Source organism: Choloepus didactylus, chromosome 14 (assembly GCF_015220235.1).
Source record: "Choloepus didactylus isolate mChoDid1 chromosome 14, mChoDid1.pri, whole genome shotgun sequence".
In the NCBI taxonomy this organism is placed as follows: Eukaryota; Metazoa; Chordata; class Mammalia; order Pilosa; family Megalonychidae; genus Choloepus; species Choloepus didactylus.
In genome coordinates this window covers 40,837,978-40,855,266 of record NC_051320.1, presented here as the reverse complement: position 1 = coordinate 40,855,266, position 17,289 = coordinate 40,837,978, and the positions used below count along the sequence as shown (strand labels likewise).

At 34.3% G+C, this 17,289-nt stretch overlaps 1 protein-coding gene across 9 annotated transcripts in view; it reads right to left on the bottom strand.

The window, feature by feature from the left end:
* The window catches only part of LRRCC1 (leucine rich repeat and coiled-coil centrosomal protein 1), a 49,541-nt gene that overhangs the window by 22,700 nt on the left and 9,552 nt on the right, over positions 1-17,289 (bottom strand). For 6 of the 9 annotated variants that reach the window (XR_005211669.1, XM_037803233.1, XM_037803232.1 and 3 more), the window contains 8 exons: positions 17,087-17,262; positions 16,788-16,991; positions 11,718-11,911; positions 10,644-10,791; positions 9,253-9,401; positions 4,327-4,531; positions 3,697-3,836; positions 2,138-2,339 (listed from right to left, as the gene is read on the bottom strand). Coding sequence is in view for 8 of the 9 variants with exons in the window: in XM_037803233.1 (XP_037659161.1) it covers positions 2,138-2,339; positions 3,697-3,836; positions 4,327-4,531; positions 9,253-9,401; positions 10,644-10,791; positions 11,718-11,911; positions 16,788-16,991; positions 17,087-17,262 (1,418 nt within the window). In the remaining variant the exon portion in view is untranslated. Of the gene's footprint in view, positions 1-2,137; positions 2,340-3,696; positions 3,837-4,326; positions 4,532-9,252; positions 9,402-10,643; positions 10,792-11,717; positions 11,912-14,111; positions 14,280-16,787; positions 16,992-17,086; positions 17,263-17,289 lie in introns of those variants that run through there. The other 3 variants (XM_037803237.1, XM_037803238.1, XM_037803239.1) reach the window with 3 other exon arrangements.

Sequence of the window (17,289 nt, the reverse complement as noted above, 5' to 3'; positions counted from 1 at the left end):
AGAAAACATATGATTCTGGAGTTTATTTCTTTCATTTATAGAATCAGAGTTTTAGCAAAAGAATAAAATTCAGAGATAATTTATTTCAACTCACTTATTTTCAGAATAAAGAGACCCAGCGAGGTTATATATTTGCCCAAATCACCCAGGGAGTTAGTGTCAGACCTCAAGCCAGAATTAATTCATTCAACAAATATTCCTGAGGGTCTGTTGTACGTTAGACATTGTTCTAGGTGCTGGAAGGCATCAATAAACAACACAGACTAAAATCTCAGCTTTACAAAAGCTTATATTCTAGTGGGTAGGGACTAACACTGTAACAATGAGCACAGTAAATTGTGTAACATGTTAAATGTGATTATGTGCATGGAGAAAAACAAGCAATGTTAGGAGGGACTGAAATGCTGAGATGTGGATTTAGCAAAATCACTGAAAAGGTAACACTGGAGCAGTGACTTGAAGGAAGTAAGGATGGAAACCACCGAGATGTCTGGGAGAAGAGTGCTCTAAGCAGGACTGTGCCAAGTATGTTTGATGTCACTGATGTGGCATGACATTCCAGCTGCTGTGGAGCACAGAGAGAAGGGGGTAATGGTAGAAACAGGGAGATCAATTAGGAAGCTCTTGGAATAATACAGCTGAGAGGATGTGACTTAAGCAGGGTGGCAGTAGAAGAGAAGGTAAGAATTGGCCATATATATTCTTACTATAGAGGTGATAACCTCTTGAGGGAGGGACCAGATGTGGAGTATGAGATAAAGTGAAGTCAATGATGACTCTAATGTTTTTGGCCTAAGCACCTAAAAGGATGGAGTTGTCATTAACTGAGATGGGTAAGACTGTTGAAGTAGCAGGTTTGGAGTGGGGAGAGACACAGTGAGTTTTAGTTCTGTTAAGTAGGGATGTTAAATATGTGATTAGACATATAATCTTGGAATTCAGGCAAAAAAATATAGGCTGGAAATACAAATGTAGAAATTCTCAGCATATGAACATTATATAAACTCATGAGGCTGAAGGAATTTATCAAGAGTGGATGTGTCTAGAGAAGAAAAGAGGAAACTCTGGGCATTCCAATAATGTGATTATGAAGAAAATAGGAGAAACTGACAAGCAGAATGAAAAGAAGTGAAGTAACAAAACCAAGAAAATCCAGAGATGTGATGTGATGGAAACCAAGTGAAGAAATTGTCTCAAGGAAGAGGCATCAACTCTGTCAAATGCTGCTCACAAGTCAAATCAGATGAGGATTAAATTGACTAATGACTTCCACAGTGTGGATGGCACTGGTGGCTTTGACTACAGCAGTGCTGGTGGAGTGATAGAGATAAGGGCCTAACTGGAGGTTAGAGAGGAAGGAAGGAGAGAAATCAGAGACAGCAAATACAGACACATTTCTGAGAACTTCTGCTTAAAATGGAGACAAAGATATATGAGGTGGTTAGCAACAAGGGGAATGAGGTCAAGAGAGTTTTCTTAAGATGAGAGAAATAGTAGTATGTTTGTATGCTGAAGGGAATGACCTAATATCAAGGAAAAAAACTGATGATGTGAAAGTGAGGGGGAAGATCTGCAGGAATCATATCATTGAGTAGGCAAGAGGAGATGGGATCCAGTATATGCCTGGAGGAACTGGCTATAGCATGGATTGCCAATCTTTTTCTATGAAGGGCCAGATAGTAAAAGGTTAGGCTTTGCGGGCCATATATGATCTCTGTTGCAAGCACTCAACTCTGCTGTTATAATGCAAAAGCAGCCATAGACAATGTGTAAACAAATAAGCATGGCTGTGTTCCAATCAAACTTTATTTGCAAAAGCAGATGGTGGGCCACATTTGTTTAGTTTAACAACCTAAGGTCTACAGTTTGCTCTATAGTAATAGAAGGGAATTCAGGCTTCCCAATTCCTATTCCAGTGTTCTCTTTATGTCACCATTTATGATCTTAGTTTTTGCAACAGCATTGAAAAGTAACTATCATTTACGGGAGGAAACTAAGGCTCTAAGAATTCAAATAATTTGCTTAAGGTCATATACCCAATATGTAAATAGAGCTAGGATTCTAAACTGCAAAAAATCCTCTCATCAAACCCTTTCTTGCTTCTGTTTTCAATAAAGAGCTCGATGTCAATTCTTACATCTTTAAATCTTCTGGCTTCAACCGTTAAAGCAACCCGGAATTCATCTTCTAAATTCATATACTGCTGGTTTAATATGTCAATTTTTTCCTGGTATTCTTTTATATCTTGCTCATGTTTTCTCTTTTCTTTGGCTATTCCTTTAGCTAAGGCATTCTGGAACTCAGCATCATTAAAAAGTTCCCTTGTTTCAAGTTCTTTCCTGGAATAAGAAACAAATAAAAATCACAGGATGCCGATCACCTGGGAAAAAAATTTAAAGGTCTTTATATAGTTCTTAAATATTTGATATTCCTTATTATTAACTTAAGATCAGTTCCCTACTTTCAAACACAGAAATTTGGCATTGGATGGTAGGTAGAAAAAGAATATGAGTTTTATTTGATTGTGTACTCAATGGTGATGGGGATAAGAGGAACACACCAAATCTTAACTTCATTCAAAGAGTTCAAAACCATTCTATGGCTTCTAAAATTCTTTAGGTACATCTGCAGAAGTCAAGTTCTACTTCATTGCATCTTCTGCTTTGTTTGAATTTTTAACATGCAATATAGTCTGATTTCGATTAGTGGCTGGTGAATAGAGAAAGTCAAAGTGTAAAATTATTTACTAGTCTTTTTATATAGGGCCAAAGTTTTTTATTTAAAGGTGAGTTCCTTCTTTGGAATTCACCACTATTTTTCTTGCATAAATCAAACCTATAACACAAAAACTATTATTTCCAGTTTTGGTTCTTTAAACTGGAATGAGAACATCTGTGATACAACTAAGTGCAAACTCCTAAATTTTTGTGAATATTACCCCCCAATCTTTGATAATTGTCTTGCCCACATTTAATATGACAATTTTCCCCAAAGCATTAAAATTTGATTTCTGCATTCAAAAGTTAATTTATAGAAGTAGAAAAACAAGTGAGGTTTGGAAACAAATGCAATCAACCCATATCATACAATTCAACTGGTTGAGCAATAAAAAGAAAACTAGCTCAAGGTATTCTAATTTGTGGGATCTACAGAGCAGAGGTTGCCTGCCCATTTTTGTAAATAAAGTTTTACTGGAATACAGCCACGCCTATTCATTTATGTATTATCTATTTTTGTATTATAATGGCAAAGATAAGTATGGCACCCAAAGCCTGAAATATTTACTCTCTGGCCCTTATCAGAAAAAATCTGCCAATCCTAGAATTGAGAGCAATAAAAAATATTGATTATTTTAGCAAGTGGTTACATGGAAGTCAGTTAAAACAATTTTCTCTGTATATAATGATCAACTTTTGATTGGGTTTGGAGAAATGCAAAATAAGTTTCAATGTTATAGCCCATACCTCGAGCCTCTGAAAAAATAACAGACACCTATCAAGTGTCTTTAAACTACTAGTTCTTGCTACACAATTTATTCTAATGCATACACATACTTGGTATTTTACATGAACTAATTCTGTCAGACTTCACCACTGCTCAATCACTGCCTATTTTAAGGTTATCAGGGAAAAACAAGTTGACCTCTTTTTCTTTTTTTTAAATTGTTAATATTTTTCTGACACATTTTTCATTTACCTGTGTCCTTCTTCTTTCAGTGCAAAAAGTTCATGAAGTTGTTTTACTTTTTCCTTTTCTTGATGAAGAGATGTTCTAAGTAAATTTATTTCTTTATCAGCAGCTGAAGCTTTGAGCTCCACCTCTTGAATAAGTCTCATCTGATTAGAATAATACAAATACAGTATTTAGATAATTTTCCCTGCATCTATTTTAATGCCAGTTCCCAAAGGAAAAGTGACTTCCATAAATGACAGAACTAGTGACTTGGGTGATTTTCAACATTTATTAAATTAATGATGCTACAGTCACACAAAATATAGTTGTGGAAAACATAGCATTGTTTACTTGTATCGCAGATACCTAATAATTTCTATTCAGAAAGCAAGAAAATGAAATTCTTCCAATCACATGAAGACTTTTAAAAACCATCTCTGACAGAATACAGGCCTAACAACCTGTAATATTTCCCCTAACACTTCCTGCAACAGCTTTTAATTTAGAAACCATTTAAGATTATTGGTGTATTTAAATTATTTTTTGCATATAGCTTAATGTCTTTGAGGTTTATTAAATGGTATAATTTGTTTCAGAAAAAAGAAGCTATCAATTTGTGTTAATCCACATGACTAATTTAAAATAGAGATATACCTGTGCTGCCTGTTGCTTTGCTTTTTGCCTTTCCATTTTTTCTAATGCTTTTTCCATGGTTCTTAGGGCTTTCAGATGATCCTCTTGTTGATCTCTTGCTTTAATTAATTCAACAGTTAGTTTTTTAATTTCATTTTGAAGTTTGTGAACCATAAATTCGAGTTGCATTTTGGAATTTCTTTCTTTAAAAATAATTTCCTTTAGCCTAAAGCAGAAATCAAACATGACTTTAAGTATATATCATACAAAAAATGATAAAAATTGTAGTTAATATTAAAGTTTATCACAGAAAGGAAGATTTGAAGTATGTTTCAAATTCAGAGTAAAAATGGCTTAAACACAATGTAATATATCTTTTCCTTATCCCTGAAATTATTATCGTGCCAAAAGGGAAACATATTCTACATAAATTAATGACACTTTTTCTGATGTGAACTTTACTATTCACTAGCAAAAGTTTAATAAACACCTAATTTGTTTCAGGCATTGTGCTAGGCATGGGCTTACAAACCCCTATTTGTTGGCAAACACCAAATCTAGAAACCTAGTGCCCAATCAAGGATAACAGACAACAGCCCACTGGTTCCCTTTGGGAAAATCTTTTAACACACTGAGGGAAAGCATAACTTTAGAAATAATTACCTACAGGAGAGAATAAAAAAGTTATTTTAATTTCAGAAAGCTGTTTGGTATCCTTACAGAATGGAGGAGTACAGAATGTAATACAGAAAAAAAAAAAGAAAGAAAAAAATGGGAGATGGAATGGATAAGATGGAAAAATAAAAACATCTGTATTAATAAATTGGGCTATCTGGTACCAAAGCCCATTGTAGTGGTTATTGTTCGTTTCTTCCCACCAATCCTTTTGACCCTTTTTTCTGATGTCAGATGCAATATCCTGATCCAGGAGGTGATCACTGAATTCCATTCCCCTAGTCAAAGCAATTGGTCTAGGAATGGGTGTGTAACTGCCCAAAAGATCTGTAATTGAGGAGATACAGCTATCTATATCTACCAATAAACAAAAAGATTTACAGACAATAGATGGCAGAGAAGAGATTACTTAGAAGAATGATAAGTTATCTTAAAGAAATAATGAAAATTAGAAAAGCAATGACAAAACAGAAGGAAACTTTTTGGAGCTGAAAAAATGTCTGTGTAAGCATTAGTGAATGCTGATATATTCCCAAACAAAACAAACATAACAAAATAAAATGAAAGGAGACCATATCTAGATATATACTAGCCTAGAATTATTATTTTTCTTTTATAAAAAAGAAACTGAGAATCTGAGGTTAAGGCATTTGCTCCAGGTCACCTAAACAGCAAGTGACAAAGCCAGGTTTTAAAATCTGGGTTACTGGCATATGACCCAACCAAGCTGGCCTAAATATGCCTTATTTTAAAAAGCTCAGGAGAGTCTTTTCTTCTTAGTTTGCTAATCTGGAATGATGTGTAAGTTCAGAGCTGCCTGCATCCGTGGTCTTTCCTACATGTGCAAAGCAGATATGCCCAGCAGAAGAAAATTAATTCACCACAGAGAAGACAGCAGAGTACAGAGGTTACACCAAGAGCATGGGTAATTTCTGATAATGCCTTGTAAACCTCTTGATTCTGTAGTCTGAGGCTACCCTGGTTGAAAACTTAAGTAACAAGGGGGATGCTTAATGAAGAAAGAAGCTGCTGCATTGTGGTAAGAGAGCACTGTGGAACTTTAAATCTCTCACTCCTCAGATCAGTAGCAGCCATGTAGTTGGCAGCTCACACTCCTGGTGCAGGCTGCTAGTGCTGGAGGAACCAATATGGACTTCATTCTCAAGAAATTGTGGTGTGTGTTTTGACCTGTTCTGTGGCTCCCTGAAAGACTGGTGCAAGGGATTTCTTTGCTTCAACTGATTCGTCATGTTTCCAGGGCTGGGAAGGCTTCCTGGGCAGCATTTATTAGAAAAATTTAAAGGCAACCATATTGGCTGCAGTAGCCTGAGGCAAAGGGTAACAGGACAAGCAACAGACAAGCAAAAAGATCAGGGAAAGAGATTAGAAAAGGAGATACATGGGGAATAAGGGCTTTTAAAATCTCCTGCATCATACCAGGGAGTTGAAAAGACCACATGCATTCCCAGGACTGTATACATGCTCAGAAAAGGCATGACAAGACCTAAGTTTTCACGTCTGGCTGACTTTCAGACTCCATGCAGGCAGGAAAAGACTAAGGCAGAGTCAATCTGAAAACTGGGAGAGTACTTTTTCTTCCCATTTATCACCTTGCTTTTTCTTTTTTTCTGGTTCCAGGCAGTTAAAGAAACTCTGTCAAAACAATAGCTGACCACTAAGCTAATGGAACACAGACTCTAAGCTACAAAAATAGCTTAGAAAAGTAACAAAACAAACAAACAACAATAACACACAATAAGCAGCTACAACAAACCCTGGAAAACGTGGACAATCTGATTTCCAGAGTTGCCCATTATAACATTCAAAATGTCCAGTTGTGCAACAAAAAATTATAAGGCATGCAAAGAAACAAGAGTATTGCCTATTCATAGGAAAAAATAAAAAAAAAATTAATAGAAAACTGTTTCTGAGAAAAACCAGACATTGGGATTACTAGACAAATATTTTAAAACAACTGTCTTAAACAATTATATCCTGTCTATAAGAGACTTACTTATTTTAGATACAAAGACACAGCGTGGCTAAAAGTAAAAGGTTAGAAAAAGATAGTCCTTGCAAACAGTAACCAAATGAGAGCTGGGATTCCTCTACAAATAGCAAACAAGACAAGACTTCAAGACAGAAATGACTTCAAGGGCAAAAGATGGACATTATATATCAAAGAAGGGTCAACTGATGAAGTAAAAACTGAGAAATACACAACTCTACTATAAGAGCTGGAAACTTCAATAATTTACTTTCAATAATGGGTATTACATACAGACAAAGATGAATAAAGAAATCAAGGACTGGAGCAACACTATGAACAAACTATACCTAAGAGACATTTATAGAACACTCTACCCAACAATGGCAGAATACACATTCTTCTCAAATGGAGCATTAATCTAGGTACATCATATGTTAGAATGCAAAAAAGTCTCATTAAACTTAAAAAGACCAAAATTACACAAAGTATCTTCTCTGACCAAAATGGAATGAAACTAGAAATCAATAACTAAAGGAACACTGGAAAATTCAGAAACGTGAAATTTAAACAACACACTTTTAAACAACCAATGGGCCAAAGAAGAAATTACAAGTGACATTATAAAATACTTTGAAAGGAATAAAACAAAACACAACATGCCAAAACTTATGGGACACAGTGAAAGGAGGGCTGACAAAGAATCTGCATCAAAGGACAATGTCAAGAAGTGAAAAGACAACCCGCACAATAAGAGAAAATATGTGGAAACCATGTACATGATAAGGATTTTCTATATAGAATATAGAAAAAAATTTCTACAATTCAACAACAAGCAAACAACTCAAAAAGTGGGCAAAGGACTTGAATAGGCATTTCTCCAAAGATATACAGATGGCCAATAAGCACATAAGAAGATATTCAACACTATTAGACATTAAGGAAACGCAAATCAAAACCGAGAGATACCACTTCACACCCACTGCCATGCCTGTTAAAAAAAAAAGAAAAATAACGAGTTGGTGAGGCTATGAATCAATTGGAAGCCTTATGCATTGCTGCTGAGAATTTAAAATAGTGTTTATGCTGTGTAAAAACTGTTTAGCAGTTTCTCAAAAAGTACAAATACAGAATTACCATATGACCTGGCAATTTCATTCCTGGACATATACTGAAAAGAATGGAAAGCAGGAACTCAAATAGATACTTGTATATCAATATTACCAGCAGCATTATTCACAAGACCCAAAAGATGAAAACAACCCAAGTGTCCACTGACAGATGAATGGATAAAGAATATGTGGTATCTATCCAGAGAATATTATTCAGTCATAAAAAGTAATGAAGCTCTGATACATGCTACAATCCAAGGTGGTGAGGGAATAGGGAGAGGGAGAGACAGGGAGAGAGAGTATGAATTAGGGAGAGCTAAGGTTTTTCAATAATTCAGATTTTACTTATAACCTAAGAGTAGAGCTAATCTTGGGGAAAAAAACTACATTTTACGTAAATGTTTTTTAAAAAAAAAACCTTAACAAGGTTTTTCCCCTTGTTTTCCCCCTATAGGATATAATACATGATTTTACCTAAACCCGATTTTAAATAAATGCATAATTTCCATTCCTTTAAAAATTACAAAATAATAAATTACACAACCTGGAAAACATATGCTTAGTCAAAGAAGCCAGACCAAAAGGTCACATACAATTATGATTCATTTATATGAAATATCCAGAACTGGTAAATCTTTAAAGACAGAAAATAGATTAGTGATTTGCTAGAGGTTGGGAGAAGAAAAACGGAGAGTCACTGCTTATTGGGTATGGGTTTTCTTTTGGGATGATGAAAATATTTTTGGAATTAGATAATGATGGTTGCATAATACCATGAATGTACTAAATGCCACTGATTCATACACTTTAAAATGCTATAATAGTAGATTTGAATAGTTGCAACAGAGACTCTATGGCCCCAAAGCAGAAAATATTTACTTTCTGGCCCTTTACAGAAAAAGCTTGCCTGCTCTAGTCTCTTTGTTCTTTATTTATAATACTTATTTGTTCATTTTTCTGATACCTCCCAGTTTGAAGACTCAAATAATTGTACCCTGAATCACTAGTTTATATAAGAAGCTAATAAAGCACTAAACCTCTTCAAAAAATCAGTTCAAATCAAACTAAAACCATGTACTTTTTTTTTTTTTAATCATATTAAGGCATTCCTGTTTCAGGTTCAGTATTCTCTGTACTATGAAGTATCTTCAGTTTTATATACTTTTCTCTTACCTATCTGTGGTAAGTAGAGCCAGGCTATGAATATCTTTTTTCTCTTTTGCATGGTTATGCAGTTCATCAATATAATCAATAAGTTTCTTTTCAGCTTGTTCAGCTTTCCATCTCTTCTCTCTTTCTTGATCTAGCTGTTCAACAAGGGACTGAAAGAAAACAACAGTGTTATGTGAACTTAGAAAAAAGTTACCTAACCTCTCAAAGCCTCAATTTCCTTGTTTAAAATATGGGAATAATAGTACCTACTTCAAAGGGCTGATGTGAGTACTGAACAAATTATGTATGTAAAGCATACAGCACAATGCCTAGGATATAATAACCACTAAATAAATATTAGCTGCCATTATTAATATTGTCATAATAATAAGTTATTTCTCTCAATATTAAAGCCTCCATACTTGAGAACAAGGAGATCAATAGGCATGAAAGGTATGAAATAAATATCTTGAAGTATTAAAATATTATTTGAAGAATGGTGCACACTCAAAAGAATAATACTTCAACACATAAAATAAGGGCAAGTTAATGAAAAATACAAAATAACAAACTAACTTGTACTACAAAATTATCAATGACATGAGAATTGCAATGCAAATAGTGAAGAATTTTTAAATTCTGTTTCCAAGAGAGTCCATGAAAACCTTGAAATTACACACAACTTTTTAAAGTGTGTGTAAAACTAGGTGCCTCAGAGAATAGGTCCTGCAGCATTCCTTAGATTTAACAGCAGTCTGAGACTCAAAATTAAGTTAGGAACCACTGCTTTAAGAAATAATAATTTGAAAATTTAGAACATACAAATTTAAAGTTGAAAAGGACCCCAGAAATTACTTAGTGCCTTCTGTTTTTTCCCCAAAATAAAAAAAATAAGACCGAAAAAGTTAAGTGACTTGCCAAAGGTCACCAAATTTCCCATTACAATAAGAAGCTACTCATTTGTAGAAATTTTCATGCTTTTGAATTACCAGGTGGGTGGGGAGAGAGAGGGAGAGACAGTATGAATTAGGGAGATCAAGATTTTTCTATAATTCAGATTTACTTATACCCTAAGAGTAGAGCTAATCTTGGGGAAAAAATTACATTTTATTTAAATTTTTTTAAAAAACCCAAAACAATCTGTTTCCCCCCCACACAGGATATAACACATGATTTTACCTAAACCTGATTTTAAATAAATGCATAATTTCCATTCCTTTAAAAATTACAAAATAATAACAGTACAAAAAATTTGGAAATCAGAGGAAAGAAATAACCCATTCTCATCTCCCCAATAAAATTATAACCAACATTTTTTAAATCATAAAACATGCATAATTTTGGGGGGACTAACTCTGTACCTTAAAAGAAGATTATTCTAATTCATTTTTTCTTAATCTCCTAAATCATACCCGGTAAGTGGTGTCTTCTGTGCTACATGGGTCTACTTTCATTACTTCAGTCTTCTGTTCATCTGATTCTTCTAATGTATTAGAGTTAGCAAAACACGATCTTACATATAAATCTCTAAGGTAAGGCTGTTTCATTTTACGATTACAACTGCAAAGAATAAAACAGCAAATAACTCAAAGAAAAGTATGGTACTTCTTTATATTTGTAGTTATATATTCAAACAGCTTTTTTAAAAAAGGATATTCATTGGAAAAAATTACCTTGGACAAACTGCTTCATGAATTGTATGTGTGCTTTGTTAATGATTAATAAATGAGAACCTCAGGATTTTTTTAAAAAGATGACTAGTCTATATTCACTGTTCAACATATTCAAGTAGGGTAGAATTCTTGGTTATGGTTAGAATTAAATTTGCAAAGTAATGTCAACTTGGGACTATGGTAAGGTGATCCCCAAGAACTTGGGAAAATAATAAATATAATTACCCTTTGGGAATTAAAAGTTTAAAACTGACACATAATGGATTGTAGTAGCTAGTTTATGTCACTAGAAAGAGACCAAATTGATTTCAGAATAGTATGTCCTGACCATAAGTGAAATGAATGATTGATCTCTATTGTGAAAATATAAGCATCAGACTACCTTACCCTGATGGCAATAAAAATGATCACCTTATTCACCTCTGATCTTAAGCTCAATAAGTACCATCTGATTGGGATTTGGCTTCCCATCTAGATCTGCTTACAGAGAGAGAGAAAAGGCTAGTCATGTAGACTCGAGTGAATCTCACTCCTATAACACTCATTTCCCACTATAAATGAATACATCGGAGTTTTGATTTTATGTATTAACTTTACAACTCAGACAATGACAATCTATCACAGAGAAATGATTCCTCTATTATAAATTTACATGAATGCACTGACCAAATCTGAGCTAGAAAGGCTTAAAAAGTCAAATCTTGACCTTAGGTAATAAATATACCATAAGATAGCTTTTAGGAAGAAGCCAGCCATATTAACTTCTGACTGTGTGCCTTATTTGAATTTTCTAAAACTACAATAGGTAGGTACCTTATGAAAGAGCTGTTTTTACTGCAGTGCTTAGAAGTCTGAGTAGTTCTGGAGTAATACGGGATTTTTGATCTTTGAGGAATTTTTCTATTGCTTCCTCTTCTGTTTCCAACGTCACTTTCAGAAGTCACTTCGGTGTCTCTTTTTGGTCTGATGTCTCTTTCAGGAACATTATCTAATAAACAATTAGAGGTCTAGAATAAAAAAAATCACAACAAATTTGTTAAAAATTCAATTCAATATAAAAGTTAAAAATATTAATTTTCCTAAAATATTCACTTTTTTACCAGATTAAGGATTAGAAAACTAGATATGTTTGAAATTAAAGACAGAGGAAATCTGCTTCAGGTATGGACAAGTATGCTCCTATCCAGTTTACCCTCCCACAGATAAAAACTATAAACTCTAGAAAAAATAAAAACAAAAATGAACAAAAACTACCTGAAGGTCCTAGACAGCAAACACAAGCAGGCTTATTCCAGAGGGAATCTGACACTTGGAAAAAAGAGACTGAAGGGGGTAAGTCTGTTTTTATGGTTTTCAGCCTGAGGGCATACCCAATCAACACTATGTTGGAAGTCTAACCACCATGTAGGTAGGAAAACCAGACTCTGGGGCTAGAGGACAGTATGGGGTAGACTGGAAGTAACCAGTAAAGGATAAAAAATAAATAAATAAATAAACTGAGATTTGAACTGCTGCCCAAGAGAAAATTTATAGTTTGCAAAAACCAAGGTAAATGATTGCTAAAACAAAAATAGCAACAATCTTTGGAGCAACAATCCAGAGTCTTCACAACATAACATTCACAACAATCCAAAACTACTCACCATATGATGAACAGGAAAATGTGACTAATTCTCAAGATAAAAGGTAATCAATGTGTTCTCACAAACATTGAGGACAGGCAGTTTGATGTGTTGCACCCTCTATCACGGGACTTGCCCTTAGGAAGCTTGTTACTGCAAAGGAGAGGCTGAACCTGCTTATAATTGTACCTACGTCTCCCCCTGAGTACCTCTTTGTTGCTCAGATGTGGCCCTCTCTCTAGCTAAGCCACCTCAATGGGTGAACTCACTGCCCTCCCTGCTACATGAGATCTGACTCCCAGGGGGGTAAATCTCCCTGGCAATGCAGGATATGATTCCCAGGGATGAATCTGGACCTGGCATCGTGGATTGAGAGCATCTTCTTGACCAAAAGTGGGATGCGGAATGAAACGAAATAAAATTTCAGTGGCTGAGAGATTCCAAATGGAGCCGAGAGGTCACTCTTGTGGGCATTCTTATGTACTATATAGATAACCCTTTTTAGGTTTTAATGTACTGGAACAGCTAGAAGTAAATACCTGAAGCTATCAAACTGCAACCCAGTAGCCTTGACTCTTGAAGATGATTATATAGCAATGTAGCTGACAAGGGGTGACAGTGTTGACTGTGAAAGCCTTGTGGATCACACTCCTTTTATCCAGTGTATGGATGAATGAGTAGAAAAAAGGGGACAAAAAACTAAATGAAAAATAGGGTGGGGGGGTGATTTGGGTGTTCTTTTTTACTTTTATTTTTTATTCTTATTTTCACTTTTTCTGGCACAAGGAAAATGTTCAAAAAATAGATTGGAGTGATGAATGCACAACTATATGATGGTACTGTGAACAACTGATTTACACTTTGGATGACTGTATGATATACGAATATATCTCAATAAAACTGAATTAAAAACAAACAAACAAAAAGGCAATCAATGAAGAGAAAACCTGAGATGACCAAATGTTGAAACTGGAATAAGCAGACAAGCACTTTAAAATAGTGATCACAACTAAGTATGATGAGAGAAAAGAAAATATGCTTGTCATGAATGAAAAGAGAATAAAACTCGGGACAGAAATAGTAACTATAAAAAATGGAAATTCTACAACTGAAAATTATGTCTAAAGTAAAAGCTGACTGGTTGGGCTTAATTGCAGTATGAGATGATATAGGAAAGAGTAAGCGAACTTGAAGATAGGTCAATGGAAATTATTCAATATGAAGAATATAGAGAAAAAATGTGATAAATGAACAAAGCCTCAGGAAATTGTTCTCAAGGACAATGTCAAAATGTCTAACATATGTGAAACTGGAATTCCAAAAAGAAAGGAAAGAGAGAATAGACAGCAGAAAAAATATTTGAAGAAATTATGGTAAGTTTCCAAACTGGATGAAGACACAAATTTACAGATTCAAGATGTCAAAGAAACCTCAAGTAGTATAAATATGAATAAAATCATACTTAGGCATAACAAGTATGTTTGGCTAAACTACTAAAAACCAAAGATAAAGATAAAATCTTGAAAGTAGCCCAAGAAAACTGACACATTACATACATAGAACAAGGATTTGAAATAATGCTTACTTTGCATTCAAAACTATGGAGGCCAGGACCCAGTAATGAAAGAAAATACTGTCAATCCAAAAATCTATAGCCAGTGAAAATATTCTTCAAGAATGGAGGTGAAATAAAGAGAATTTGTTGTCAGCAGATCAGAAGTTCTGGCTGAAGGGAAATTATTATAGATGGAAACTTGATTCCCTAGGAGGACAAAAAGAGAATGGCATATGATAAAAGACCTTAAAATGCAAAGGACATATATAATATCCAAAGTAATCGTGAGGGGGTGGGGGTGGAGGGGATGGGAGGGAAAGGAGGAACAAAGTTGAAAGACTTGACTCTACCAGTCTTTGAAAATTACCATAAAGCAACAGAAATCAAGACAGTGTGATTCTGGCATAAGATCAAAGAAAAAGAAAAAGATCCCAGAGATAAACTCTGCAATTTGAAAAAGGACCCAGAGATAAACTCACTTGGCTTTTTTGACAAAGGCACAAAAGCAATCCAGTGGGGGTAAGAAAAGCTTTTAAGATAAATGGTGTGGACTGAATATCCATATAGGGAAAATGAGGTAAACTTAAACCCCTACTACATACCGCATACAAAGACCTAAATGCAAAAGGTAAAACCATAAAGCTTTTAAATAACACAGGAGTATACCTTTGTGATTTCAAATACGCGAAAGTCACTGACAGCAAAAGCATGAAAGAAAGTAAAAGATGATAAACCAGACTTCATTAAAATTTTAAAACTATTGCTTTTCAAGAGACACTAAAGAAAGGAATAGGCAATCCACAGACTGGAAGAAAATACTCACAAAATTTATATTTGACAAAACAATGGTATCCAGGATATATCATGAATTCCTATAATCCAGTAACAGTCAACCTAATAAAAATATAGCCAAAGCTAAGCTAAGTATAGAACTACCATATGACCTGGCAATTCCACAATTATGTATATACCCAAAAGAAGTCAAAGCAGGGACTCTAACAGAAGTGTGCATACCAACGTTCCTAGGGGCATTACTCAGTTGCCAAAAAATGGAATCGACCTAAGTGTCCATCACCTGATTACTGGGTAAATAAAATGTGAAATACACATACAATGAAATATTATTCAGCTAAAAAAAGGAATGAACTCTGTTACATGTGACCACATGGATGAACCTTGAAGACATCATGTTGAGTGAAATAAGCCAGATACGAAAGGACAAATATTTTATGATCTCACTGATTTGGAACTATTAGTATAAGCAAACTCATAGAGTCAGAATCTAGAATATAGATTACCAGAGGACTGGGTAGGGATAGGGAATGGGAAGTTGGGGCTTAAAATGTACAGGGTTCCTATTTGAAATGATGGAAATGTTTTGGTAATGGATGGTGGTGATATTAGCACAAAAGAAGACATACAAATCTTCAATAAGCATATGAAAAAGTGCTCAAAATCATAATCATTCATGAAACGCAAATTAAAACTACAATGAATACCACTCGACACCCACTAGAATGGTTAAAATAAAATACTGGGGAGGATGTGGAACAACTGGAACAGTCATACATTGTTGGTGGGAGTGTAAAATGAAACAACCGCTTTGGAAAAACTAAACGCTTACCTGCTCTACTACCCAGAAATTCCACTTCTAGCTATTTACTGAAGAGAAGTGAAAACATATGTTCACAAAGATTTGAACAGTAATGTTCATAGTGGTTTTATACATAAACCTGGAAATAGCCCAGTGGTACATCAATAGGATAATGAAAAAATAAATCATGGTAAATTCATACAATGGAATACTACATAACAAAAACAAACTACTGACACACACATAACATGGATTAATTTTCAAAGGCTTTGTTTAGTGAAAGAAGCCATACACAGAATATATACTCTATGATTCCAATTTTGTTAGGTTCCAGAATAAGTATAAAATAATCTATAGCAGAAAAAAATCAGAAAAGTGATTGCCTCTTGGGAGGGTGGGGAGAATTGCCTGAGGGAAGGGGCATGAGGGAACATTATGGAATGATAGTAACATATATCTTTACATAAGTTTAGGTAACGGGTATATGTATCGTCAATACAGACACATATACACACACGTGTATATTAAAATAAAAAAAATACTGAACTCTATTAATGACATGTTTGGATAAATATTTAGTGTAATGATACATAAATTACTCTGAAATATATCATAAAATAAGGTCATCTGGTGGATGGATAAATGGATAGATATACGATGAATAGTAAAACATCAAAGGTAGAATCTAGGTGGTGGGTATATGGGTATTCACTGAGGAATTTTTTCAACTTTGCTCTAAGTCTGAAATTTTTCATAATAAAATGTGGAGGAAAAAATAAAATTAAAGGCAAAACATTTTCACAAAAATGGAATTCCCCAAATCAGTGGAATAATTATAAGTCCCATAGTTAAGAAAAATAAACATCCTTATTATAGTCTAGAACATTTTCAGTAACTTTATAATGACCTCATTATAAATTAATTGCAAGAACATAACTATTATAATAGAATCCTATTTCTATAAAGGAAAAAAATATACACATACACCCATGTGTTAAATTATAGATTGTTTCTGGTTGGCCAGCTTGTACCTGAGTTTGGTTTTACATTTTCTTAAGTAACTTTTCTTCAACAAGCACATATTACTTTGGAAAAGTAGGAAAAATAGTTACTTCACTGAGAAGCTGTAAAATTTGATAATCTGATTTCTGAAGTTGCATATCATCCTGAAAATCACTGTTATGATTAATTTTCTCTGGCTCAGAAGATGGACACACAGATACAAAGGACGTCAAAGCAGCTGGTGTGCTTTCAAATTGATCCAAGGGTGTTAACTGATCAATGTTCGGTGTTACCGCTGGTGTACTACCAATGATCTACAACAGAAACAAACCAAAATCCTCTTAACTTATATATATTTATTAATATTTGAAGGCATCTTTAATATTATAAAAAAACACAATTACTGTACCTCATCTTCACTTATATTTTGGGGAGAATCAGAAGAGACTAAATTATCCAAAAGACCTTCTAAGCACTGTAGGTGTGATGAATTTATTTCGGACAAATTTACTGTTTCACCAAATATGTTCTTACAATCCAGAATTCTAAGCTGTGGCAAAGTCTGGAGAATAATCGCTCTGTACCCTTGGAAACAAATTATTCAAAACAAAA